The sequence below is a fragment of the Capricornis sumatraensis genome, chromosome 20, assembly GCF_032405125.1.
Source record: "Capricornis sumatraensis isolate serow.1 chromosome 20, serow.2, whole genome shotgun sequence".
Lineage (NCBI taxonomy): Eukaryota > Metazoa > Chordata > Mammalia > Artiodactyla > Bovidae > Capricornis > Capricornis sumatraensis.
The window spans coordinates 60,974,182-61,001,453 of NC_091088.1; the positions used below are offsets into that span (position 1 = coordinate 60,974,182).

A 27,272-nucleotide genomic window follows, 5' to 3' on the forward strand; every position below is an offset into this window, starting at 1 on the left:
ACCGGACTCCAGTGCTTGAGCAGGAAGCACCCACTCCCCTCTCATTCTTCTTCTTCTTCTTTTTTTTAAAGTTTTACTGATTTATTTTTAATTTTGCCCATACTCGGCAGCATGTGAGATCCTAGTTCCCCGACCGGGGATCGAACCCTTATCCTCTGCCACCCCCGCGTTGGAAGAAGGAATCTTAACCACTGGACTGCTGGGGAGGTCCCCCTCCATTCTTGATATATGACTCTGAGTGCTGCTTCTTTCTCCTGCCTCTCCCATTATGCATTTCTTTCTTTCTTTTTTTTTTTTCCATTATGCATTTCTTGTAACTCGATTCTTCCATTCTCCATGTATGCTGGGCGTTTACCCCATTCATGCATATGCATCGGGGCTTCTCCCAGGTGGTTTAGCAGTAAAGAATCTGCCTGAAATGCAGGAGATTGCGGGTTGGATACCTGGGTAGGGAAGATCCCCCAGGAGAAGAAAATGTCAACCCACTCCTGTATTCTTGTCTGGGAAATCCCTCGGATGGAAGAGCCTGGCAGGCTACAGTCCACAGGGTCGCAAAAAACTGGACCTGTCTTAGCGACTAACAACAACAGCAGCACATGTGCCTCAATCTCGTCCTTCCAGATGGTTGCCTCTGCGAGGAAGTTAGATGTTATCTGAAGACGATGGGCCGTCATTTCATCTTAATTGTTCTTGCAGTTTAGATGCATTGCTGTAGTTGCAATGCAAGAAGCAGACAAAACTAGAGGCAAGGGCTCCGCACGGGAAAGTAAAGCTGGGGTCCTTCAGGCAGCCAAGATGGGGGCCTGGGCTAAAGCTGAGGTCTTGGGACACATCTGAGAAGTTTAAAAAGAAGGTCATGGAATTCAAGTAGGATCAGAGACAGACCTTATTTTTGTGTCAAAGAAGTACCTTGACAGGAGTTCTTCAACTTTGGATTGTTATCTGGTCATCAGCTAAATATAGATTTTTTTAAAAATTGAGATAAAGGCTCAGCAGTGTTACAGCATGTGTTAGAATACCCTTCCTTTTAAAGGTTGAATACTATTCCATTATATGGGAATACTATATTTTCTGTATCTGTTTATCTGCTGTGGATTGTTTTGACCTTTTGACTATCTTGGAAAATACGGCTATGATTGGTGTGTGAACATCTATTTGAGTCTTTGCTTTCAATTATTTTGAGTACATATCTGAGAGTGGAATTGCTGGACCATCTAGGTTTCATTTTTTGAGGAACCACCATTCTGTTTTCCACGATGGTGTTACCGTTTAAAGTTCTACCAGCACGGCACAGTTGTTCTAATTTCTCCACATCTTCACCATCACTTGTTACTTGCTTTTCTCTTCCCCTTTTCCCCTTCCTTCCGTCTTCTCTCTCTTTCTTTTTTATAACTGTCATTCTAATGGGTGTGAAATGGTACCTCACTGTGGTTTTGATTTGCATTTTCTTGACAATTGATGATGTCGAGCATCTTTTCATGTGATTCTCGGTGATCTATATATTTTTGGAGAAATGTCTATTGAAGTCTTTGCCCATTTTTAAATTGGGTTGTCAGTCATTTTTGTTGATGAGTTTAAAGAATTCTTTATATGTTCTGGGTATTAATCCCTTATTAGATATATGATTTGCAAATACATTCTCCCTTTCTGTGGGCAGTCTTTTTCTTCTACTGATAGTGTCCTTTGATGCACACAAGTTTTACATTTTGATGAAGTCCTACTTGTCCTTTTTATTTTTTTATTTCTTATGCTTTAGGTGGCATATCTAAGTAACCATTGCCAAATACAAGGTCATAAAGTTTTATCCCTATGTTTCTAAGAGTTTTATGGTTTTGTAACTATCATGTATAATTATTTGATCTTAATGAGTCACTTCTGTCTTGCTGATTTTAAAATTCTCTCTTTGTGTTTGGCTTTCAGCAATTTGGTTATAATGTTTCTTAGTGTGAATCTCTTTGGACTTACCCTACTTGGATTTCTTCACCTTCTTGGATGTATAGATTCGTGTATTTCATCAGTTGTGGGAATTGTCAGTCTGTCATATCTTCAGATAGCCTTTCTGTCTCTTTCTCTCTGTCCTCTCCTTTTGGGGTTCCCGTTATGCCTATGTTGACCTCATTAATGGTGTCCCACATATCTCTTAAGCTCTGTTTATTTTTCTTCATTCTTTTTTCTTTCTACACCTCAAACTGGATAATCACAGTGGACCTATCTTCAAGTTTACAAACTCTTCTGCCTCCTCAATGCTGCTCTTAAGCCCTTTAAAAGAGTTTTTCATTTCAGTTATTGCACTTTTCAGCTCCAGAATTTCTACTTGTAATTACAGATTACTTTCTGTAATCTCTATATCTTTATTTCTTTTTTAAAAAAATCTATTTATTTATTTGGCTGTGAGAGGTCTTAGTTGCAGCAGTCATGTGCTGTGGCATGTGGGATCTAGTTCCCTAACCAGGGATTGAACTTGGACTCCCTGCATCAGGAGTATGGAGTCTTAGCCACTGGACCACCAGGGAGGTCCCTATATCTTTATTTCTATTCTCTGTTTTCTGAGACATCGTTCTCCTGGGTTCCTTTAGCTCTTTGTTCATAATTTCCTTTAGCTTTTTGAGCATATTTAAGACAGTTGATTTAAAGTCTTTTTCTAGTAATTCCAGTGACTCAGCTTCCTAATTTCTTTCGTCCTGTGAATGGGTCATACTTTCTTGGTTCTTTGCAACCCTCATAGTTTTTTGTTGTTGAAAACAGGACATTTTGACTATTATAATATGGCAACTCTGGAAGTCGGCGTAGCTCCTTTCTTCGGGGGTTGTTGCTGCTGCTTGTGGGTTGTCGTTGTTTGTTTAGTGACTTTTGTGTTTTTGTAAAGTCCATATTCTTTATTATGTATGAGCACTGAAATCCGGTTCTGTTAGCTTAGTGGTCGGATAGTGACTTGACAGAGATTTCCTTAAATGCATGCAGGTGGGGGAATGAAACTCTCCCACTTTGCAAACTGGCTGTTTGTGGAGCTGTCTTTCAACACTTGGGTAGACTGTTTACAATTCTGCTTTGGCTTCAGCTTCCTGCTTTGGCTGAGCCTAAAGGTCAGCCAGAGGCGAAAGCTTAGGGGTTTCCTTAGTCTTTTCTGAGCACGCATCCAGGCTCAGTCATTTGCAGTTTTCTAGATTTCCTGGTATATACAGCAGCTTTAAAAAAAATTTATTTATTTTTGGCTGCAGTGAGTCTTTATTACCTGTATTCCTGGTGGCTCAGTGGTAAAGAATCTGCCTGTCAATTCAGGAGACACAGGAGACTTGGGAAACACGGGAGACCTGGGAGATGTGGGTTCGATCCCTGGTTTGGGAGGATCCCTTGGAGTAGGAAATGGCAACCCACTTCAGTATTCTTGCCTGGAAAATTCCATGGACAGAGGAGCCTGGCAGGCTACAGTCGATGGGGTGGCAAAGAGACATGACTGAGCACGCATACATGTCACAATTCATTGCTGCGCAGCCTTTTCTCTAGCTGCAGTGAGTGGGGGCTCCATTCTAGTCGTGGTGCGTGGGCTTCTTATTGCCATGGCTTCTCTTGTTGTGGAACGCAGGCTCCAGGTGTGCACGCTTCTGGCTCTAGAGCAGATGCTCAGTAGTTGTGATACATGGGCTTAGTTGCTCTGCGGCATGTGGGGTCTTCCCAGACCAGGGATCGAACCTGTTTCTCCTGCATTGCCAGGTGGATTCTTGTCCACTGAGCCACTAGGGAAGCTCCATGCAGGAGCTTTTTAAACCCCCCACTCCCCCAAGCATCCCCTTTCCTTGCTGCTTCCCTCTGCCCTCCGGGGTTGTTCAGAGTATCTCTCGCTTGCCTTGACTGTTATTATTTGCGTCAAGGAGCCGAGGCTAATACGTTTGTCTTTCATGTTTTTAAACACCGCCTGGGAAGCCACTTCTGCTCTGGGGGAAGCTGCAAGAACAGTGAAGCAACACCCAGCCCTTGAGCTGTCCTTTCAGAGAGCCACCAGCTAGGTTGATACACACAACCACAGTTATTTAAGAGTAAGATTTGGAGCTTCTCTGGTGGCTCAGCGGTAAGGAATCCGCCTGCCAGTGCAAGAGTCATGGGTTCCACCCCTGGTCCGGGAAGATCCCATAGACATTAAAAAAGAAAAGAGTTAAGATCTGAGTTGTTCCCTCTGATAACAACAACCTGCAGCAGGAACATGGGCTATTTTTTTCAACCACTGTGCTGGGGAATTGGCAATGATAAGTGGATTAGTTAAAATGTCACAGTGCTCTTTTACTGAAATCTTTCTTCATTAAGCATTCTCCTGTTTGTTGTAAATTTTATGTTAGATTCCAGAATTCTAAAAAAGTTGATCCTGACAGTTTTTTCTTTTTTAACCAGCTTATTTGTTACCGTTGTGGAAGGACCAAGTTTTGAGGTTCTCTCCGACTGAGGCGACTTAGCATGCATGCATGCACTGGAGAAGGAAATGGCAACCCACTCCAGTATTCTTGCCTGGAGAATCCCAGGGATGGAGGAGCCTGATGGGCTGCACGGAGTCGGACACAACTGAAGCGACTTAGCAGCAGCAGCAGCCTCTGCCATCTCTCTCAACTTACTAGGTGGCTCAGTGATAAAGAATCTGCCTGCAGTGCAGGAGACTCAGGTTCAATCCCTGGGTCGGGAAGATCCCCTGGAGAAGGGAATGGCAACCTACTCCAGTATTCTTGCCTGGAGAATCTCCTGGACAGAGGAGCTTGGTGGGCTACAGTTCGTGTGGTTGCAGAGTCGGACTTAGCATGTAGCTCTGTATCGGCAGGTCTGGCCAAGACGTGAGATGCTGTCTCCCTTCTTCCTCTGCCATTTAGGTGACACCTCTGACTGCTTCCCCGTCTGTCCATAACCTCTGATGTCCTTTTAATTCCGGCCCAGCCTGGGCAGTCTCTGAACCATCTGACTTCTGACATGTTCCCTTGACGTCCAGTTTCTTCCAGATCCATCTGCAGACATCCTTGGTTTCTGATTCCCTTGGTTAATTTCTGATGACCTCTGGCCTCTGTCCCTTCCCCTGATCACAAGCTTTCCTCCCATCTTCTTCACCGCCTCCGTGAATCTCACTTCAAACTCTGTCCCTACCCATGACCCCCTGTCTCTGTCTCTCCAGGGTTCCAATTCTGTGGCCTCAGCTCTTGGGGCCTCTTTGTTGCTGCGAGTGTTGGGGCGCCTGGAGACTGAGGCTGAGGAGGCGGCGCGGAGGAAGGAACTGGCGGCCAAGTTCGAGGGGCTGGGTGTCGGTGCGTGGGGTACGGGTGCCTGGGGGCACTGCAGGGAGCAGCCAGGAAAGGGGGTTGTAAGCCTCCCCTTTCCTTCTCTGGTAACCCTGCCCCCTCCCCTGCAACCCCCTTGCCTCTTCCCTCCTGCCGTCTTCCCGCGACTCTTCTCCCTCTCACACGAATGTTCCACACCCAGACCTCTTTGGAGAATGCTACCGCAGCAGCGAGGAACGATCCGCCCGCCTGCTCCTTCGGCGCTGCCCGCTCTGGGGTGATGCCACTTGCCTGCAGCTCGCCACACAGGCGGATGCCCGTGCCTTCTTTGCCCAGGATGGGGTACAGGTGAGCATCTGAGATACCCACACAGTCCTCAGCTGGACTCTGGGGAGTCTGGAGGATGAGCCCCTGCCATGGTCTTGACCATGGGCAGTCCGTGGTCTTGACCCCCTTCCTGGAGACCACCCCTCCTCCAGAAAATCTCAGCCCTCTCCCAGAAAGCTTGCTCTTCCCCAAAAAAGCCCCACGCCCTGCCACAGGAAAGCCAACCTTCCCGCAGCAAAGCATACTCTTCTAGAAAGTTCTATTCCAGGAATTCCTGGTGCTTCAATGCCTAGGACTCTGCGTTCCTAATGCAGGGGGCCTGGGTTTGATCCCTGGTCAGGGAGTCAGATCCCACATGCTGCAACTAAAACATCCCACTTGCTACAGCTAAGACTCGACAGCCAAATAAATAAAATACACAATTTTTTTAAAAAGTTCTATTCCAGGGAATTCCCTGGCAGTCCAGTGATCAGGATTCTGCGCTTCCACTGTACACGGCACAAGTTTGAGCCCTGGTCAGGGAACTAAGATCCTGCATGCCTGTGCAATGTGGCAAAAAAAAAAAAAAAATTCTATTCCAGATACAGGAATACTGGTGACTTTAGTAGGAAGTCCTGCCTCTCACACAAGAAGTCCTTCCCACTTCCCAGAGAGGTCCCCGTTTCCAGGTTTCAACAATTAGAACAGCCTCACTGGCCAATTACCTAGTGTTCTAGGTGTAGACAAACTCTGGTTTAGGGAATCCTACCCTTCCTTTGGGAAGCCCTGTTTGCCCCCTCTGTCTCTCCCGTTCTGCTAATCCTGACATTGAAAAAAAAAAGTCTTCTTTCTGATAATTGGGAGTAAATTTCGTACCTCATTACTTGTAGTCAGCCTTGCATTTTTACATTCTGGTTGCCAGTTTCTATTTTCTTTCTTTTTTGGGGTGCACACAGTGGTATGTGGAACTTCCCTGACCAGGGATCGAACCCATGCCCCCTGAAGTGGAAATGTGGAATCTTAACCACTGGACTACCCACCAGGGAAGTCCTTAATCCTGACATTTTGAAACTTCTCTTGGTTTCCTTAGTCTAAATCTGACAGGGGTTCAGTGAGTCCCACCCCAAGTACGAGGTTTGCTTACCCAGCAGGGAGTCCCACTTTCATTGTCGGAATGACTTGTTGGCACTTCAAGTACTTTCCCAGAGTCCTTTACTCTGAATGATGGTTAAACTCCTGGATTCCAGTTTTCGCCCCTTCCATAACCTCCCTGTGCCCCATCTATGGAAAAGGAGAAAATAATAGTACCTGTCCTCCTGGGGGAGTGGTGAAGCTTAAGTGAGCTGATCTGTGCAAAGTGCTTAGCCCAGTATCTGGTGTATTGTGTTAACAAATGTTGGCTGTTTAACTCTACTAAAATCTGGGACAGGTGGTCCTTGCCTTTGACCCCACCCCCACCCCCAGCCCCACCACTGCAGTGAGCATTTGCCCTGGGCTCTGGAGCAGGGTCCAATCCTTGCCTGGGGTCTTCGGGAGGGGGTTGCGGGGGAGATTCAGGCTCCTAATCCTCCCCACCCTCACAGTCTCTGCTGACACAGAAGTGGTGGGGGGAGATGGACAGCACCACGCCCATCTGGGCCCTGGTTCTTGCCTTCTTTTGCCCCCTACTCATCTACACCGACCTCATCACCTTCAGGTCAGTCCCTGGGGTTAGATTGGCAGGAGGTGGGGTTGGGGGTGGGGTGGGGTGATCAGCCTCTCCTTCCTGCTCAATTCTGGCCGCCTTTCTACGTGGTCTGTCCAGTGCTTTCCCTAACCATGTTCATTCTTTCCCTCCCCCAGACTGGGGGCACATTGCAGGAGGGGAGCTTTCGGGGGACTCAATACAATTCCTCTGCTTTCTGGCCAGGGCTCTGGGGGCAGGTGCCTTTGGGGTAATTCCTCTCCTTCCTGCCATGTCTCTGGGTGACGAGTTTGGGTCTCTCTGGAGAACTCCTCTCCTACTGTCCCTCTCCCCTGTTCCTCACTCTGGGCATCCCTCCATGCCAGGAAGTCAGATGAGGAGCCCACGCAGAAGGACCCGATGCTTGACGTGGATGGCGACATCAATGGGGAAGGGCCTGTCGAGTGAGTGAAGCACCAGCACCTTGCAGGGGTGGGGGCACCCGGGGCAGCCCCAGGAGCACCAGGCACTGGGAACAAGGCCAGAGGGGAGACGTGGGGCTTCAGGAGATGGGGGTTTCTTGAAGCCACTGAAAACACTGAGGAGGCTTCTCAGATGCCAAGCTCAAGGCTTGGTTCTAGATTTGGTCCTGCTGCCAAGGGGTTCCTCACTGGCACTCAATTTGTCTCATGCGACATGTATTTCTGTCTTGACAGAGCAAGTAGAACTGGGTGGATTTGGTTCATTTAGGGATCTTTTGCCTCTCTTATTTTTCTGTCTCCAAAACCTTTGCTCTTAATCTCCATGCTGCATTATCCATGAAGGTGTTTTCAAAATCAGAGCCCTGTGCAAATGGAATAGAATACTTAAGAGTCGGTAATTCTGCAGAACAGAGGCGTGAAGGACTTGGTCCTGAGTCGAGCAGACCTGGGTTCAAATCCTGACTTTGACTTTGTAAGTGGCTCCGCCCATGAGCCTCAACTTTCTTTTCTATGAAAAGAAGGTTGTATGGTATTAGTCAGGTTAGGTTGGGTAACGCTGCCGTGACGAAGCATCCCAAACTCTCAGTGGCTGGCAACAGTGAGGACTGTGTTGCCATTCATGCTCCGTCTTTGGGTTGTTCGTGGCTCTGCTCTACATGGTCTGCACTCTGGGATAAGCAAGCACCTTCTAGCTGAGATGTTGCTGGTCTCATGGTAGCAGGAGAAGAGACAAGAACCAGGTGTGTCAGTCTCTTAGTCATGCCTGATTCCCTCCAGGCTCCTCTGTCCATGGAATTCTCCAGGCAAGAATACTGAAGTGGGTAGCCATTCCCTTCTCCAGGGGATCTTCCTTACCCAGAGATCAAACCTGGGTCTCCAGCAGTGCAGGCAGATTCTTTACTGTCTAAGCCACCAGGGAAGCCCCAGTGGCAACCAGGGAGGTACTGGACCTTAAAGCCTCAACTTGGAAGTGACATGTCACTTTTGCCCACCTTTCATTGGCAAAAACTAGTCATATGGTAATTCCTTAGCTCCTAATTCTCCCACTGGGAGGGAACCAAAATATTTGGTCCACAGTAATACAGTGTACTCATTCACAGTTGAGAAGATCCCCTGGAGGAGGAAATGGCAACCGACTCCAGTATGCTTGCCTGGGAAATCCCATGGACAGAGGAGCTTGGTGGGCTACAGTCCATGGGGTCATGAAGAGTCAGACGTGACCAAGCAACTAACATATACATACATACACACACATCTCTACTTTAACCACTTGAATAGGAAAAGGGAGGAACCTCAGCCCCAATATTCTAGAAGAAAAAAATGTTTCTGGTAACTGTTAGAAACATAGTCAGACTGCCAGAAGTCTGTAAAACACACCACCTACTGTGAAACAAGTCAAATTTAAATATATTATGTATACATTTTTTTGAGATAATGCACAGAATATAAAATATTTGTCAAGGTAGAAGAGGAAACTAAAAAAAAAAAAAAAAAATCGGACCTCTGAAATAAATTAGATGGAAGGTTCCAGTGTCAGGATCCATAATGGTGTCCTTGCCTGGCGAGTTCCCAACATTGGTGCCATATGACAATGATAACAAGAGATGATGGGGACTTCCCTAGTGGTCCAGCGGCTGGGACTCCATGCTTCCAATGCAGGAGGCCTGGGTTCCATCCCTGGTCAGGGAACTGGATCCCACAAGCCACAAGTAGGACTTTGCATGCCACAACTAAAGATCACAGTGAAAATCGAAGATCCCGCATCCTGCAACTAAGACCAGGCACAGCCAAATAAATATAAAAAATAGATGATGTTATAGAACACTTACAGTGGGCAGCCAGTGTACTAAACCATTTTGAACTCAGGTCATTTACTTCTCTCAACAACTGTATGCTATTGTATCTATTGTTATCCCCATTTTACAGATGAAATAACTGCGGCATTATGTCACCCGCCTCAGATCATGTGATTCACTGGTCAGTGGTGGGAGGTGGGATTTGAACCCAGATCTTCTTGTTCCTGAATCTGTGCTCTTAGCCGCTGTGGAGAGCCACCTTCCTGGAGAACTTTCTTAAAGGACAGATTCCTGGCGCTCCCTCAGTGAAGCATCCAGGAATCCCTGTGTGTCTTGCTTGGATTTAAGATGGCAGACTTCGGGGAGCATTCTGACCCACCACATATTTTTGTTACCAGGTCTATATCCTCCTGTTATTGGGGAGCTAATTCTCCTTTTTTTTTTTGCAGTCTTTATTTTTGGCTGCACTGGGTCTTCCTTGCTGTGCGAGGGCTTTCTCTATTTGCCATGAGCGGGGCCTATTCTCTAGTTGCGGTGCGTGGGCTTCTCATTCCGGTGGTTTCTCTTGTGGAGCACGGGCTCTAGGAGCCTGAATTCCCTGCACTGGCAGACAGATTCTTAACCGCTGCACCGCCAGGGAAGTCACTAGTTCTTCTTTCTGCACCTCACTGTCTTTAACTTTTATTGTTCTTTCTGCTTATTTGTTTTAGAACAGCTTTATTGAGATATAGTTCCCATACATTCAGTTCACCCATTTACGGTGTACAATTCTCAGTCGTTTTCAGTATATTCACAGGGTTGTGAAATCATCACAAAATTGATTTTAAAATATTTTCATCACTGCAGCAAGAAATCTTGTGTCTATTAACAGTCTCCCTCCCCACTCCTCCCTTCCCCAGCCTCAGGCAACCACTAATTTACTTTCTGTCTCTATGGATTTGCCTGTTCTGGACATTTCGTGTAAATGGAATCGTATACTATGTGGTGTCTTATGACTGGTTTCGTTAACTTAGCATCATGTTTTCAAGATTTATCCACTGTGTAACAGGTATCAGTGCTTCATCCCCTTTTAACTGCTGGATAATACTCCATTGTTTGGATCCACTACCTTTTATCTGTTCATCAGTTGATGGACTTTTGGGTTGTCTCCACTTTGGGGTTTCCTTTCTGCCTTTTTTTTTTTTTTAAGACAGGATGCCTTTCCAAGCCAGTTTATTTTTCCTGTTAGCTTTCTGAACTTAGTAGTAGTAGTAGTAGTATTCATTTTGCTGTTTCTGATTTGAGATCAGAATTAAGAATTAGGATGTAACTGGGAAGAGTATCAGAACTCAGGTGAAAAGGGCCAGAGATACGAGTAGACCAAGAAGGTTAGAATTCAGGTAAGGCTATACAGTGAGAGATCAGATATCAAGAAGGAAGAATTAACTGAGAAAATGCGGCTGGATAATCTGCTGTTGGTTGTGGGTCAGAAGTTAACATTCAGGGATGGAGCTCCAGGAGGGAATCTGGTGCTTTTCTAGATATGAGGAGATGCAAGAATTGGGTTCCTAAGATCAGCACCTGAAAATATCTGTCGGAAAACCTGTTCTGCCAGTTTTACCCGGAGCACAGAGTGCCTCATTCCTGCTCTCCACCCTGAATTCCCTTCAAGGGGTGTTGAAGGTCAGCAGCTGCAGCAGGGCCTGAGTTAATCCTTGCCGAGGCAGATGCGTGCTCAGTCACTTCAGTGTCTGACTCTTTGCCACCCCATGGGCTGTAGGCCACCAGGCTACTCTGTCCATGGGATTTCCCAGGCAAGAATCCTGGAGTGGGTTGCCATTTCCTTCTGCAGGGGATCTTCCTGACCCAGGGCTCCAACCCGCATCTCTTACCACTGCTGCCACCTGGGAAGCCCTGTAGAGATAGATGGCAAGTGTAGTTAACAGAGTTGTCAAACCTGGGAGACCGAGGTCATGAAATGAGGGGGTCAGAGGTCAGGAAGATGGTCCAGGGTCAGACAGAGAGTCAGAGATTGTGAGGGTGAAAGAAGAGGGACTTGGAGCCAAAAGCCAGACAAGAGTCAGAGGTCAGTCCAGAGGCCAGAGGTCAGAAGGGTGGGAAAAGTCAGGGGTGAAAGCTCAGCAGTGTTGAAGGTAGATTTAAGAGGTTAGATCAGGGGTCAAAACTCTAGGAGATGGAGGGTGTCAGAAGGCGTGAAGGTGGGGACTGACTGGAAAGCAGGATGAGGAGAGTAGGGAAGCTCAGAGTCTTGATGGTGGTGAAGGTCAGGTGCAGAGATCAGGTTGAGCCCGCCTCCCTTCTCCCCCTTTCTCCCGCACAGGCCCACAGACCCCCCTGAGAAGGTGCCCCTGGGGGCATTGAGGCCGCCCAGACACAGGGACTGCTGTGGGGGGTGCCTGCCGCGCCTGCGCCGCTGGCCGCAGTTCTGGGGGGCGCCGGTGACGGCCTTCATGGGCAACGTGGTCAGCTACCTCCTCTTCCTGCTGCTGTTTGCGCGCGTGCTGCTCATCGACTTCGAGCCCGAGAGGCCCAGCGTCCTGGAGCTGCTGCTCTACTTCTGGGCCTTCACCCTGCTCTGCGAGGAGTTCCGCCAGGGCCTGGGCAGCGGCCTGGGCAGCCTGGCCATGGGGGGACCCGGGACAGACTCCCACCGGGCCCCACTGCGCCGCCGCCTGCACCTCTACCTCTCCGACTCCTGGAACCAGTGCGACCTGGTGGCCCTCACCTGCTTCGTCCTGGGCGTGGGCTGCAGGTGAGTGCCCTGCGACCTTGCATGCCCTGCCCACGACGACCTCTGACCCTTCCTTCCTGGGGGTGGGAGGGTGGGGATGGGAGGTGAGGGGTGGGGTTAGGGGCCTCAACTCTTGGCTTCTCTGCGGCAGGCAGCAGCTAAATCCAATTCTGCTGCTTCTTTTTTTTTCTATTGACGTGTAATCGATGTACAATATTATATTATAGCAGTTGTAGGCGTACAATATTGTTGTTCAGTTGCTAAGTCGTGTCTGACTCTTTGTGACTCATGGATTGTAGTCCCCCAGGCTCCTCTGTCTATGGGATTTCCCAGGCAAGAACACTGGCATGAGTTGCCATTTCCTTCCCTAGGGGATCTTCCTGACTCAGGGATCAAACCTGCATCTCCTGCACTGGCAGGCGGATTCTTTACCACTGAGCCACCTGTGATATCAGTTGCAGATGTACAGTATGGTGGTTCACAATTTTAAAACAACTCCACTTTTTTTTTTTTTTTTCTTAAAAAAGTGTTTAAAGAACATATGAAAGTGAAAAGACAAGTTGCAGACTGGGAGATGATATTTAGAAAAACCACCAAGGATTGGGATCCAGAGTATAAGAAGAGCACCTACCAAAAAATACATACATGCACGAGATCAGTGAACTTACAATAAATTAAAAACTGGGACAGAGAATATGAAAAGACAGGTGATAAATTACATGTGCCATTAGATATGAAAGGTGCCCAACTTTTTTTCTTAAAAAAAAAAAGGCTCAGATCCCACCTTGATTGAAAGTACCGGCTAAAGATGTTCTATAAGTCGTTTGCTCACACGTGGATATCTGGCTTTGGGGCTGATGGGGTAAAATGAGAATCCCACTGCTCTTTGTTCTGTTAATAGATCTGGACTTCACAAGATGTTTCTCTAGTCCCAGCCTGTCCCTGCAGCTGCACTCCCATCCTGGCCCCCGGACACCAGGCCACACACCGAGAGCCACCCTCACATTCTCCTGCTCTTCCTCTACAGTCTTCGGTCCCAGGCCCCATCCTCGGGTCCCCTGATTTCCTCTGTCCCATCCCCAGCTCATCTCCATGGCTGCCTGTGCCACCTGGATCCTCGCCCAGCTTCCTGGACCCCGTTCTCTTCCCTCCCTAGTCCATCCTCTACAGGGTCTGCAAGGGGCCTTCTATACCCAGGGCTGGCCTCTCAGAGCTCCCTTGCTTCTCGGGGCTCCCCGGCACCACGCCACAGTCCCTGGACCTGGTCTGGGTCTGCCCTTCTCTGCAGGGGTGCCTCTCTGATTCCTTTCTCTCTTCTTCATCTATACTTCAGCCTCTCTGAGAACTACTTGCAATTCCTTCTTCACAAGGCCAGTGGCTTTGACCTTGATCCTCGGTACTTTGAATCTGCATGATTGTAAAATGGTAATCAGAATTCGACTGACAGATTCTTACCAAGGAAGTATTTTCTAGTTACTTTAAACTGCCTCGATCAATTTTATATTGCAAGGTGGTGAAAGTAGCTTCAATTATTTTCTTTTTCCGTTTCTGAAATTACTTCAGTTTGATTACTGTTTGAGTTAAGTTTTACGAGTATTTGGTTCGCTGTTCGTGTTTTTAATCCATTTCAGATTTTGCTAAAATCTGCTCAAACTATGTGAATTTTACTTTGTGACTTTAATTCTGTCATGTCTGATTTTCCTGGGTCAAATTTCATAGTTTTAAATTTCATCAGGGAAGCCTGAGTGTTCTATCAACTTTTTACTCCCTGAAAAATCATGGTTTCCCTGATAGCTCAGTTGGTAAAGAATCTGCCTGCAATGCAGGAGACCCCAGTTCAATTCCTGGGTTGGGAAGATCCCTTGGAGAAGGGAAAGGCTACCCACTCACGTATTCTGGCCTGGAGAATTCCATGGACTGTCCATGGAGTCCCAAAGAGTTGGACATGTTAGAGCGACTTTCACTTTCAGTTACTCCATAAAAATCTTGACTTTCTGCTTATTTCTTAGCTAATTAATAAATTGTGAAGTATTTTCTGTTGCCCAGGTTGGGATATATGTATATATAATGTTAGTTCATTTCTCCTATAGTTTCTAGATCATGTTGTGTGGTGCCCAGAGAGAGGGCAAAGGGAAACGAAAATATTCTTGGGAATACATTATGTTGTCTTTGGGTTTGGCACATGCTATTCCCCCACCCTGAAATGCTTTTCCCTCCTCTCCTTGGCCAGGCCAGCCTTCTGTACTTTCTTTCTGCCTCAGCTTTACTATCTGTGTCTCTGAAAGTCTTCCTTTTTCCTTCTCAGACTCTGGGTCTCTCCTTTATGTTCCCCTAACATCCTGAGAACTCCCTGCCATAGAGGTTAGGTCACGGCTTTTGCGTCTCTCTCCTCAATGCAAGATTATAAACTCCTCAAGCCCCATCTGTCTCATCCCCCAGCAACTTAAAACATCTCTGAATATAGTCTATTCCCAAAGAAATGCAGAAGTACATCCTTATTGAACAAGATTATGTCCCAGTGTAGAAGAGAATAAAACAGAAACCAGTTATCTTCCTCAGCCATTGCAAGATTCCTCCTTTTTTTTTTCCCCAAGCTTCCTCCTTTTCTCTGTAATTACCTCCATCAACAGTTTGGTGAACATCCTGCCATTCTTTCTCTATGCATTTACATACTTCTTCTATACACAGATATTATACACAGAAGATACTATATGTTTTTTAAAATTTATTCTTTTATTGAAGGATAATTGCTTTACAGAATTTTGTTGTTTTCTGTCAAAGATACTATATGTTATGTATTTTTTTGCAACCTCTTCTTTTTCTCCATAATATGTCCCTGACATTCTTTCCATGTTAGTATTTGCAAATATTCCTTTTTCTTTAAAAATGCCGCATCCGATTCCTGAAGAAGGGGTTTCAGCCAGTCATTGCCGGCTAAAGCAGCCAGGAAAGATTTCTCCTTGCCAGGTTTAATGAATGAATGAATTCTTTTCATGAGGCAGTGGGACAAAAATTCTGCACTTCAAGAGAGAGAATCAGACCAAATACATCTCTCTAAAGCGTCTTTCATTTTCTACTTGAGATAACATGAAGTTTTTATCAGATATTAGCTGCTCTGAGTCCAGTACTCTGATGATATATATTTTTTTAAATAAAGTATTAGCTGTTAGAATACTGCTGCTTTTTAAGACAGCAAAGAACTTTGTGGTCACAACCTAGTGACTGCTTATAGGGGATGAAGGATCCTGACACCCCCTTTCATAATCTGGACAGTTGACAGCGATGACCCTCTATTCTTTTCAATATTCTGATGCACTGAAGGCATGGTTCCTCTGTGCTGTGTTAAAAATGGTACAGAGTCACTTGACATGAATAATTTTTTCAAACAGCAAGATAAGAAAGTTTTATAGAACATTGTGCTTTTGTTCATTCCTTGTATTTTGTATCAAGTATCTTCTGAGAGGAAAGGACTAAGGCCACGTGGTAACATTCTTTAGGAATACCTCTGATATTTTAGATATTTTTGTCAAGCTCATCATTTCCTAGATGGGGGAAGAATTATTGCATGGGGAAAAAAAAAAGTCCAAAAATCTCAGTTTACACAGGACAAATTTCCAGCATTCTCCAATTGAATGGATGAACCGTTTTATTTTGCCAGTCCCTTCTGGATGGGCATTTCAGTTGTTTCTAATTTTTTATTATTCCAAAGTCATAAAAGTTTACATCCTGGACTTACACTTTGTGAGTCAAAGGGTATATGTATTTTTGAGGTTCATTGCTTTCCTTGTAAAAATAGCTTCTTCCAGCTACACACCCACCATCTGGGTAAGACACTGCCCCCTTGAGGACATGCTTGATGATACCTGATATTTTCAATCTAAGAGTTCGTAGCTCTCCCATTTAACCTTTATATGTTTTGCCAATCTGATGGGTAAAAATGACCTCTCCTTGTTTTACTTCACGCATCCAAGACTCCTAGTTGGGTAAGTTGGGCAACTTTCGTTAATTAATGGCACATGTGCTTAGTCACCTGTCTTTTCATATTCTCTGTCCCAGTTTTTAATTTATTGTAAGTTCACTGATCTCGTGCATGTATGTATTTTTTGGTAGGTGCTCTTCTTATACTCTGGGTCCCAATCCTTGGTGGTTTTGTTCTAAATATCATCTCACAATCTGCAACTTGTCTTTCCACTTTCATATGTTCTTTAAACATTTTTTATTCTTTAACTTTTCATTTTGAAAAACCCTTAGACTTATAAAAAAATGTTGCAGAAACAGCACAAAGAATTCCCATACACCATTTATCCAGATCCCCCAAATGTCAACACCTTACACTATCAAAATCGGGAGATTTTATTTAAATTTCATCAATTGTCCACAGACATCCTTTTTCTGGATCAGGAGCCAATCCAGGATTCCATGTTGCCTTTAGTTGTCACGTCTCCTTAATTGTCTCTAATCTGGGACAGGTTTTCAGTCCATTTTTAACTTTTACGATCAGTCCAGACTAGTTATTTGCCTCCATTAGAGTTTGTCTAGTACTCCCTTAGAATCAAACTTAGGCTATACATTTTTTGGCAGAAAATTTTGCCTCTGTCCATCATATTTATGTTATCTCTTAATATGCATAAGTTTTATATTTCAAAGTAGTTAACTTCTCAGTATTTTCTTTTGTCATGATTCTGTGTCTTGTATATAGGACTCTTTTTCTTATATGACAGTTATTTCAAGTTCATGAAAATATTCTTCTATATTTTCTTATTAAGATTTAATGTCTTACCTTAAACTTTAGGTATTTAATCCCTTCAAAGTTGAAGTACACGATGATGCAAAATAGGGATATAATTTTCATTTTCCCCTTAGGGATTGCTGACATTATTCACTGTTTGACCTTCTTCTGTGAATTGTGTGTCCTTATCCTTTACCCATTTTCCTGTTAGGTTCACTGTCTTCTGCTTATTGGTTTGCTGGAAGGCTCCATATTTTCCCATTTATAGGTTGGGCAAATATACCTGAAGTTTTCTCAACTTTATGTTATAGGGACCTCCTTCCCAGCTTTTTGCTAAGGCCGTTTTTCATACAGCCATTATTTAATGGGTACCAGCGCCCTGCGAGGCCCAGATTGGCAATGTCACGGTGCCAAATTTTGAGTAAGCCCCACGTGAACTGGAGTGGGGAGTGTCCCAGTTCTGGCCCTGGAGAGGCCACATCCTCGCCTTCAGTCTTGGGCTGGGAAGACTCGGGGCTTTCTTTGCACCCTGTAACCTTTGAGTGACGTCTGCCGCGTCTCTCCATACCCAGGCTGACCCCGAGCCTGTATGACATGGGCCGCACTGTCCTCTCCCTTGACTTCATGATCTTCACGCTGAGGCTGCTGCACATCTTCACAGTCAACAAACAGCTGGGCCCCAAGATCGTCATCGTGAGCAAGATGGTGAGAGGTGGGGTCACGCTGGTGTGGGTGGGGCCTGAGGATGAAAGGGGCGGGACCAAGAAGCTGTCATGGATTCGCTGTAACTGAGCGTCTGGTGAGGAGGAGGGGCTTCGGGTACTGGGGCGGGGCTAGAGTAGGGAAGGGCGGGGCCAGGCTTGGTCTCATCTTCCTCTTCTGCAGGTGAAGGATGTGTTCTTCTTCCTCTTCTTCCTCGGCGTGTGGCTGGTTGCCTACGGGGTGGCCACTGAGGGGCTCCTTAGGCCCCAGGATCGTAGCCTCCCGAATATCCTGCGCCGCGTCTTCTACCGGCCCTACCTGCAGATCTTTGGGCAGATCCCTCAGGGGGAGATGGACGGTAAGGAGGATGAGAGGACCTGACATCCAAGTGAGCCCTCCTCCTCCTCCCTTATCTCTGGGTCTCTGACCCTTCCCCCTTTTTCTTTGTGTCTCTGTCCCCGTCTCTCTCTGGGATTCTGTTCCCCTCTCCCCGGGTCTTTGCTCTCCTCCCCTCTCTGGATTTCTGTCTTCCTTAGGTCCCGGTCCCTCTGGCTCCATCTCTGACTGTCTCCCTTCACAGTGGCCCTCATGGAGCACAGCAACTGTTCACTGGCGCAGGGCTCATGGGGGCACCCCGAAGGGAAGCTCTCAGGCAAATGCGTCTCGCTTTATGCCAACTGGCTGGTGGTGCTCCTCCTTGTTGTCTTCCTGCTGGTGGCCAACATCCTGCTGCTCAATCTGCTCATTGCGATGTTCAGGTGAGTCCCTACTGCCCTGGTGGCTCAGACGGTAAAGAGTCTGCCGGCAATGTGGGAGACCTGTGTTTGATCTCGGGATTGGGAAGATTCCCAGGAGAAGAAAATGGCAATCCACTCCAGTATTCTTGCCTGGAAAATCCCATGGATGGAGAAACCTGGCAGGCTACAGTCCATGGGGTCCCAAACAGTTCAGTTCAGTTACTCAGTCGTGTCCGACTCTTTGTGACCCCATGAATTGCAGCACGAGAGGCCTCCCTGTCCATCACCAACTCCCGGAGTTCACTCAAACTTATGTCCATCGAGTCGGTGATGCCATCCAGCCATCTCATCCCCTGTCGTCCCCTTCTCCTCCTGCCCCCAATCCCTCCCAGCATCAAAATCTTTTCCAGTGAGTCAACTCTTCGTATGAGGTGGCCAAAGTATTGGAGTTTCAGCTTTAGCATCAGTCCTTCCAAAGAACAGCCAGGACTGATCTCCTTTAGGATGGACTGGCTGGATCTCCTTGCAGTCCAAGCGACTCTCAAGAGTCTTCTCCAACACCACAGTTCAAAAGCATCAATTCCTTGGCACTCAGCTTTCTTTATAGTCTCTCACATCCATACATGACCACTGAAAAAACCATAGCCTTGACTAGACAGAACTTTGTTGGCAAAGTAATGTCTCTGCTTTTGAATATACTGTCTAGGTTGGTCATAACTTTCCTTCCAAGGAGTAAGCATCTTTTAATTTCATTGCTGCAATCACCATCTGCAGTGATTTTGGAGCCCCCCAAAAATAAAGTCTGACACAGTTTCCACTGTTTCCCCATCTATTTGCCATGAAGTGATGGAACCAGATGCCATGATCTTCGTTTTCTGAACGTTGAGCTTTAAGCCAACTTTTTCACTCTCCTCTTTCACTTTCATTAAGAGGCTTTTTCGTTCCTCTTCACTTTCTGCTATAAGGGTGGTGTCATCTGCATATCTGAGGTTATTGATATTTCTCCCGGCAATCTTGATTCCAGCTTGTGCTTCTTCCAGCCCAGTGTTTCCCATGATGTACTCTGCATAGAAGTTAAATAAGCAGGATGACAATATACAGCCTTGACGTACTCCTTTTCCTATTTGGAACCAGACTGTTGTTCCATGTCCAGTTCTAACTCTTGCTTCCTGACCTACATAACAGTTGGAGACAACTGAGCGACTTCACTACTGCTCTCTGATGATCTGGCCTGACCCAGCATGACCCTTGACCCCAGAGTGACTCTTGATCCCAGCTTAACCCTTGACCCCAGCATGATTTTTGATCCAGTCTAAGTAATTCTAGTTTTAGTCTCTGAACTCTGATTAAAATCTACTGCTGGCTTGTTCCCAAATCCACCCAGAGTGTGCTCTTGACCTGGACTTTGGAATCTGATCCGCTTTCTGAGTCCAGGCTGAAGATTAAAATTTTTAAAATTGTGGCTATATATATATAACATAAAAATTGCCACCTTCTCCATTTTAAAGTGTACAATGCAGTGACATTAATTACATTTATAACATTATACAGCCACCACCACTGTCTATTTCCTGAACATTTTCATCACTCCAAACAGAGTGTGTAACCATTAAGCACGGAATAACTTCTCATTTTCCCCTCCCCCCAGTCCCTGGTAACCTCCACTTTACTTTCTGTCTCTATGACTCTGCCTCTTGGAGGTAAGTAGAGTCATACAGTATTTGTTCTTTTGTGTCTGGCTTAAGGTTTTCATGTACCACTACTCCATTTTTTTTAATGGCTGACCAATACTGATGTACAGATAAACGGCATTTAGTTGATCCATTCATCTAATGAGACTTGGGTTGTTCCATCTTTTGGCTGTTGGGGATAATGCTGCAATCACATTGGTGTTTACATATCTGCTTGAGCCTCTGTTTTTATTTCTTTTGGTTTTATTTCTAGAATAGAATGCTGGGTCATGTGTTAATTCTGTGTTTGGCTTTTCCACATCCTTTCTAATAGGTGCTTTCCTTATTAAGAGATTATAGACATCCTAGTGGGCATGAACTTGTTATTTCATTTTAATTTTGATTTGCATTTTCCTAATGACTAGTATTCTTAACTGGAAAATCTGATGGACAGAGGAGCCTGGCAGGCGACAGTCCATAGGGTTGCAAAGAGTCGGACACGACTGAAGCAACTTAGCATGCACACATCCCAATTAAAATCCTTTTAATATGCGGTTGAATTAGTTTTCTAGTATTTTGTTGAGGGTTTTTTCATGTATATTCATAAAGGCTATTGGTCTATAATCGTGATATTTTTATCTGACTTTAATTTCCCTGGTGGCTCAGATGGTAAAGCACCTGCCTACAATGTGGGAGACCCAGGATCGATCCCTGGGTCGAGAAGATCCCCTGGAGAAGGAAATGGCAACCCACTCCAGTATCCTTGCCTGGAAAATCCCATGGGCGGAGAAGCCTGGTAGGCTACACACAGGGTCGCAAAGAGCTGGACACGACTGAAGCAACTTAGCACACACATAATGGTTTTTAGTAGGATTCTATAAGGTAGAAAGTAATGTCCCCATTTTCATTTTTTATTTTAGTTACTTGTGTCCAGGCTGACTTGTGAGCCTGACTCCAATCTCTACCTAATTTGTGTTAGCTTTCCCAACTTGATCTCTGACATCCGACTCTGGAGCCTCCTAACCCAGCTACCAAATGCCTCTGACTTTATTGATCCTGACATCTGCCTTCTGCTTGGGGTTTCAAACAGATATTGCCTGACCGGTAATCTTGATCCGCTTTTCCAAGGGGCGCCTCTACCTCTAGTGACTCTTGATCTCCGGTCCCTACAGCCATACCTTCGGCAAAGTGCAGGGCAACAGCGACCTCTACTGGAAGGCGCAGCGCTACAGCCTCATCCGGGAATTTCACTCTCGGCCCGCACTGGCCCCGCCTCTCATTTTCATATCGCACGTGCGCTCCCTCATCCATCGACTTCGCAGGCGCCGGGCGCGCTTGCCACCGTCCCCAGACGCCGAGCATTTTCGTGAGAGCCCGGCTTGGCCCAAAAGAGAGAAACTCAGGGGGCGGAACCTGGAGAGAAAGAAGAGCATGTATATGCAGGAGGAGGACGCTTAGGAGCACTAGTGGGCAGGGCTTACTCTGGCAAGGGGCTGGGCGTGGGGTATTAGTGGAAGACCAAGAACGGTGAGGAAGTGCAGTCTGGGAGATCACTGAAGCTCGAGGTTTTGGGTGGGGAAGCTGGGTCTAGGAGCGGGCGTGGCCCGAGGATGGGCAGTCCCTTTGACTTTAATCTGGCCCCACTGTACAGGGGTCCACCTCTCGAAGGAAGCGGAGCGGAGGCTGTTGACATGGGAGTCAGTGCAAAAGGAAAATTTCTTGCTGGCGCGTGCTCGGGACAAACGGGAAAGCGACTCTGAACGTCTGAAGCGCACGTCGCAGAAGTGAGGGCGGGGCCTGGCTCTGGGCGGGGCTTCTGTCCTCCGGGATTGATCTCTTGACTGACTTCCTGCAAAGGCCCAGGCTAGAGGCGGAGCCTACGGGGGCAGGGTCCCGGAACGCCAGGGAGGAAAGCGGAGCTGCAGGGGGCGGGTCTTTCAAGGTGGGCGGGGCTGGTAGGCTGCTGGCGCCCACCTAAAACCCTGGATCCCCAGGGTGGACACAGCACTGAAGCAGCTGAGACAGATCCGCGAGTACGAGCAGCGTCTGAAAGGGCTGGAACAGGAGGTGAGGGCTCCGGGCCAGGCTGGAGGAGGATGGCTAGGGTGAGGGGCAGCAGACTCCAATCAGGTGCCCCGATGTCTTCCGCTGCTCCCCAGGTCCAGCACTGTACCCGTGTCCTGGGCTGGGTAGCTGAGGCCCTGAGCCGTTCTACATTGCTGCCCCCAGGGGGACCACCCCCCCCAATCCCACCTGGGCCCAAAGGTCAGTGTTTACCGTCTACTTGCGTGTATGTCTGGCGTCTGTCACCACCTACGTCTGTGTCCTTGCTTTCAGGGTCTCTTCCCATATCTCAGTGTTTCTCTCTTTCACTGGCCTTCCTTTGCCCCTGGTTCATTCTTGGTCTCCTTTGGGCTTTTTGTGCATCTTTCTTTTTGCCAGTCTCTCATTTTTTCTGCCCTCCTCTCTATGCCCATCGCTTCTTTTCTCTCCTCTCTTCCCCCAGACTGAGCCCTGCTGGTGGACGTCAAGGAGTAGCGGCCAGAGGGAGTTTTGCTCCCAGAGTAAGGCCTAGCAGGTCCTTGACTCCTGCACCTGACGACCTTGTCTTTGAGGTGAACTGGATGCCCGTGGACTACCACCTTGGATGCTGTCAGGGTCACTCAGGGAGTGTCATCCATGCAGACCACGGCAGGCCTGGCTCCTCCCAGAACCAGCCCTACTCTAGGAGGATAAGCCTCTGGAGCCCAGGCGTTCCCTCTCTGAGGGCTGTATCTCAGCCCACTGGACTGGAGAAGGCTACCAGGTCCTTGTGGTACAGGGACGAGAGTCCACTCACAGCTCCCCACACTGGGGAAATAAAGCCATTTGAGAGGAGTAGGGTCTGAATGCTGGATTCTTTGGGGAATTGGTGGGTGGCTAGATCCTTTTGGGATGGCAGCAGAAGCTGGGGGTGTGTTTGGGGTCCTTGGTCCATTTGCTACTACTGCATTTCAGGTCTCACTGGGGCTGTTGCTTCCTCTCAGCCCCACTACTCCTGTCTGACTCAGGCCCAGCACCTCTTGTCTGCACTGCTTGATGACTCTCACTTCAGTGGGACAAGAACCCCATCCATCTGTACCCCCCAACACCCATTCCTGCCTACCAGTGCAAAAAGAACTTGGAGATAAAAAGCAAATTATTTCCTGGAGGAGGGGTGGGTGGGCACTGTGTACATCTGCTTTGGCAATAGGGGAACAGATGATGCAAATTTGAGTAGATAACTGCATATGTGTCTTTAAAAAGTCTAATTAGTGGAAAATTGCAGGCCACGCACGCCCGGAATTGAGGCAAATATGCATCATTATACATGCCATTTAACTAAACAACCCGTAACAAACTAAACTGGTAATGACAAGGCTGAACTGACAGCAATTATTAGTAAAATAGCAAGAAAGCCACCAACAACACACATCCAAAAATGAAAACCAAAACATCCTTTTTCCAAATTGGAGGAATTCCAACTGTCTGCCACTTTGGGTGCAGAGTAGCTTTGAAATGTTGCCAAGTGTTTTGTGGCAGCCAGCTATCTCTGGAAGATAACCGAGTCAATTCTCAGTAACCCAAGTAGTAATATCATCAGTAATGACGATGATGGCAACAGCAGCAGCTAAAGAGAGTGCTATGTGCCTGGCATTGTGTTTAAGTGCTTCACGGGTGATAAATCAAGGAATTCTCATGAAAACCATATAAGGTAAGTGCTGACGTCTCCATTTTGCAGATTGGAAAACTGAGGCACAATCAAAATTAAGTGACTCACAAAGTCACAGAGCTAGAAAATGGTCCCCTAGAGAAGGGAATGGCAACCCACTCCAGTATTATTGCCTGGAGAAGGTGGGTTACAGTCCATAGGGTTGTAAAGAGCACTTGCTGTGATATGCTTATGTGCTCGGTCGTGTCGGACTCTTTGCAACCCAGGTCTCCTGCATTGCTGGGGGAATCTTTACTGTCTGAGCCACCAGGGAAGCCCAAGAATACTGAAAACACTGAAGTGGGTAGCCTGTCCCTTCTCCAAGAATAGAACCAGGGTCTCTTGCATTGCAGGCCAGTTCTTTACCAGCTGAGCTACCTGGGAAGCTCCTTGCAGGGCCCCAGGATGACAGAACTGAGTATCTAGAAAGGCCGATTTGAAGCAACTCAGCACACAGCACAAAGGGGACGCTAGAGGGAGAAGTGAAAGGCAGAGGAGAAAAGGAAAGATACACCCATTTCAATGCAGAGTTCCAAAGAATAGCAAGGAGAGATAAGAAAGCCTTCCTCAGTGAATAATGCAAAGAAATAGAGGAAAACAATAGAATGGGAAAGGCTAGGGATCTCTTCAAGAAAATTGGAGGTATCAGGGGAACATTGCATGCAAAGATGGGCACAAGAAAGGACAGAAATGGTATGGACCTAACAGAAGCAGAAGAGATTAAGAAGAGGGGGCAAGAATACACAGAACTGTGCAAAAAAGATCTTAATGACCCAGATAACCATGATGGTATGATCACTGGACTAGAGCCAGACATCTTGGAGTGCAAAGTCAAGTGGGCCTTAGGAAGCATCACTACGAACAAAGCTAGTGGAGGTGATAGAATTTCAGCTTTTTCAAATCCTAAAAGATGATGCTATGAAAGTGCTGCACTCAATATGTCAGCAAATCTGGAAAACTCACCAGTGGCCACAAGACTGGAAAGATCAATTTTCATTTCAATCCCAAAAAAGGCAATGCCAGTGAATGTTCAAACTACCGCACAATTGCACTCATCTCACACGCTAGCAAAGTAATGCTCAAAATTCTCTAAGACAGGCTTCAACAGTACGTGAACTGTGAACTTCCAGATGTTCAAGCTGGAATTAGACAAGGCAGAGGAACCAGAAATCAAATTGCCAACATCCACTGGATCATTGAAAAAGCAAGAGAGATCCAGAAAAACATCTACTTTTGCTTTATGGACTAAGCCAAAGCTTTTGACTGTGTGGACCACAACAAACTGTGGAAAATTCTTGAAGAGATGGGAATACCAGACCAGCTGACCTGCCTCCTGAGAAACCTGTATGCAGGTCAAGAAGCAACAGTTAGAGCCGGACATGGAACAACAGACTGGTTCCAAATGGGGAAAGAAGTACGTCAAGGCTGTATATTGTCACTCTGCTTATTTAACTTATATGCAGAGTACATCGTGAGAAATGCTGGGCTGGATGAAGCACAAGCTGGAATCAAGATTGCTGGGAGAAATAGCAATAATCTCAGATATACAAATGACACCACCCTTATGGCAGAAAGAAAAACTAAAGAGCCCCTTGAGGAAAGTGAAAGAGGAGTGTGAAAATGCTGGCTTAAAACTCAACATTCAGAAAAATAAGATCATGGCATCCAGTCCCATCACTTCACACAGCAAATAGATGGGGAAACAATGGAAACAGTGAGACCTTATTTTTTGGGGCTCCAAAATCACTGCAGCTGGTGACTACAGCCAGGACATGAAAAAACGCTTGCTCCTTGGAAGAAAAGCCATGACCAGTCTAGACAGCATATTAAAAAGCAGAGACATTAGTTTGCCTACAAGGGTCTGTATAGTCAAAGCTATGGTTTTTCCAGTAGTCATGTATGGATGTGAGAGTTGGACCATAAAGAAGACTGAATGCCGAAGAACTGATGCTTTTGAACTGTGGTGTTGGAGAAGACTCTTGAGAGTGCCTTGGACTGCAAGATCAAACCAGTCAAACCTAAAGGAAATCAGTCCTGAATATTCATTAGAAAGACTGATGCTGAAGCTGAAACTCCAACTCTTTGGACATCTGATGCGAAGAGCTGACTCTTTAGAAAAGACCCTGATGCTGGGAAAGAATGTAGGCAAGAGAAGAGGACGACAGGGAACCAGACGGTTGGATAGCATCACTGACCCAATGGACATGAGTTTGAGCAGGTTCTGGGGGATGGTGAAGGACAGGGAAGCCTGGCGTGCTGCGGTCCATGGGTCACAAAGTGTCGAACATGACTGAGCGACTGAACAACAGCAGAAGGAGAACGGCAACTGGAGGAGGAAGAAGGGGACGGGCTGCTTCCTGTTTGCTTCTGGTTCCTGAGGACAGCCTCATAGCATGGCTTTCTCTGATTGTAGTTTTCATCTCCCCTCCAGCACTCCCACGACAAGTTCCGTGTATGCCCTCAGTCACACCCTCTCCATCCAGGCAGCCCCCTTTTCTAGAGTGGGTTTCAGCTCCCAAAAGCACTTCTCCAGAAGTTTAGGTTCTGCTAACTCTATTCTCTTCCCTTTGTCTCTCAATGGAGAGACATCTCCATGGGGTGATATCTGCTTCCTGCAGTTTACTATTTCTGTTCTAACTCTGTGCTTCTATTTCTTTCCCAGTTTTCTGAAACATGTTTCATATACCCAGTTCAGTTCAGTCACTCAGTCACGTCTGACTCCCTGCCACCCCATGGACTGCAGCACGCCAGGCTTCTGTGTCCATCACCAACTCCCAGAGTTTACTCATGTCCATCAAGGTGGTGATGCCATCCAACCATCTTATCCTCTGTCATCCCCTTCTCCTCCCACCTTCAATCTTTCCCAGCATCAGGGTCTTTTCCAATGAGTCAGTTCTTCACATCAGGTGGCCAAAGTACTGGAGTTTGAGCTTCAGCATCAGTTCTTCCAATGAATATTCAGGACTGATTTCTTTTAGGATTGACTGGTTTGATCTTCTTGTAGTCTAAGGCACTCTCAAGAGTCTTCAACACCACAGTTCAAAAGCATCAGTTCTTCGGTGTTCAGTCTTCTTTACACATCCATACATGACTACTAGAAAAACCATGGCTTTGACTATACAGACCCTTGTAGGCAAACTAATGTCTCTGCTTTTTAATATGCTGTCTAGACTGGTCATGGCTTTTCTTGCAAGGAGCAAGCGTTTTTTCATGTCCTGGCTGTAGTCACCAGCTGCAGTGATTTTGGAGCCCCAAAAAATAAGGTCTCACTGTTTCCATTGTTTCCCCATCTATTTGCTGTGTGAAGTGATGGGACTGGATGCCATGATCTTATTTTTCTGAATGTTGAGTTTTAAGCCAGCATTTTCACGCTCCTTTTTCACCTTCATCAAGAGGCTCTTTAGTTTTTCTTCTCTTTCTGCCATATGGGTGGTGTCATTTGCATATCTGAGGTTATTGCTACTTCTCCCGGCAATC

General features: G+C 46.5%; 1 protein-coding gene across 1 annotated transcript in view; it reads left to right on the plus strand.

Annotated features, from left to right (window-relative positions):
• Window positions 1-22,767, plus strand: part of TRPM4 (transient receptor potential cation channel subfamily M member 4) — a 39,683-nt gene extending 16,916 nt beyond the window's left edge. Inside the window, exons 13-25 of the mRNA XM_068991903.1 lie at window positions 5,147-5,276; window positions 5,452-5,597; window positions 7,139-7,251; window positions 7,605-7,682; window positions 11,817-12,248; window positions 17,529-17,661; window positions 17,842-18,016; window positions 18,239-18,416; window positions 21,238-21,431; window positions 21,717-21,849; window positions 22,060-22,132; window positions 22,225-22,330; window positions 22,572-22,767. Of these exons, the coding sequence (XP_068848004.1) occupies window positions 5,147-5,276; window positions 5,452-5,597; window positions 7,139-7,251; window positions 7,605-7,682; window positions 11,817-12,248; window positions 17,529-17,661; window positions 17,842-18,016; window positions 18,239-18,416; window positions 21,238-21,431; window positions 21,717-21,849; window positions 22,060-22,132; window positions 22,225-22,330; window positions 22,572-22,576 (1,896 nt within the window). The 3' untranslated portion in view covers window positions 22,577-22,767. The remainder of the gene's footprint in view (window positions 1-5,146; window positions 5,277-5,451; window positions 5,598-7,138; window positions 7,252-7,604; window positions 7,683-11,816; window positions 12,249-17,528; window positions 17,662-17,841; window positions 18,017-18,238; window positions 18,417-21,237; window positions 21,432-21,716; window positions 21,850-22,059; window positions 22,133-22,224; window positions 22,331-22,571) is intronic.
• The last annotated feature ends 4,505 nt before the right edge of the window (window positions 22,768-27,272 follow it).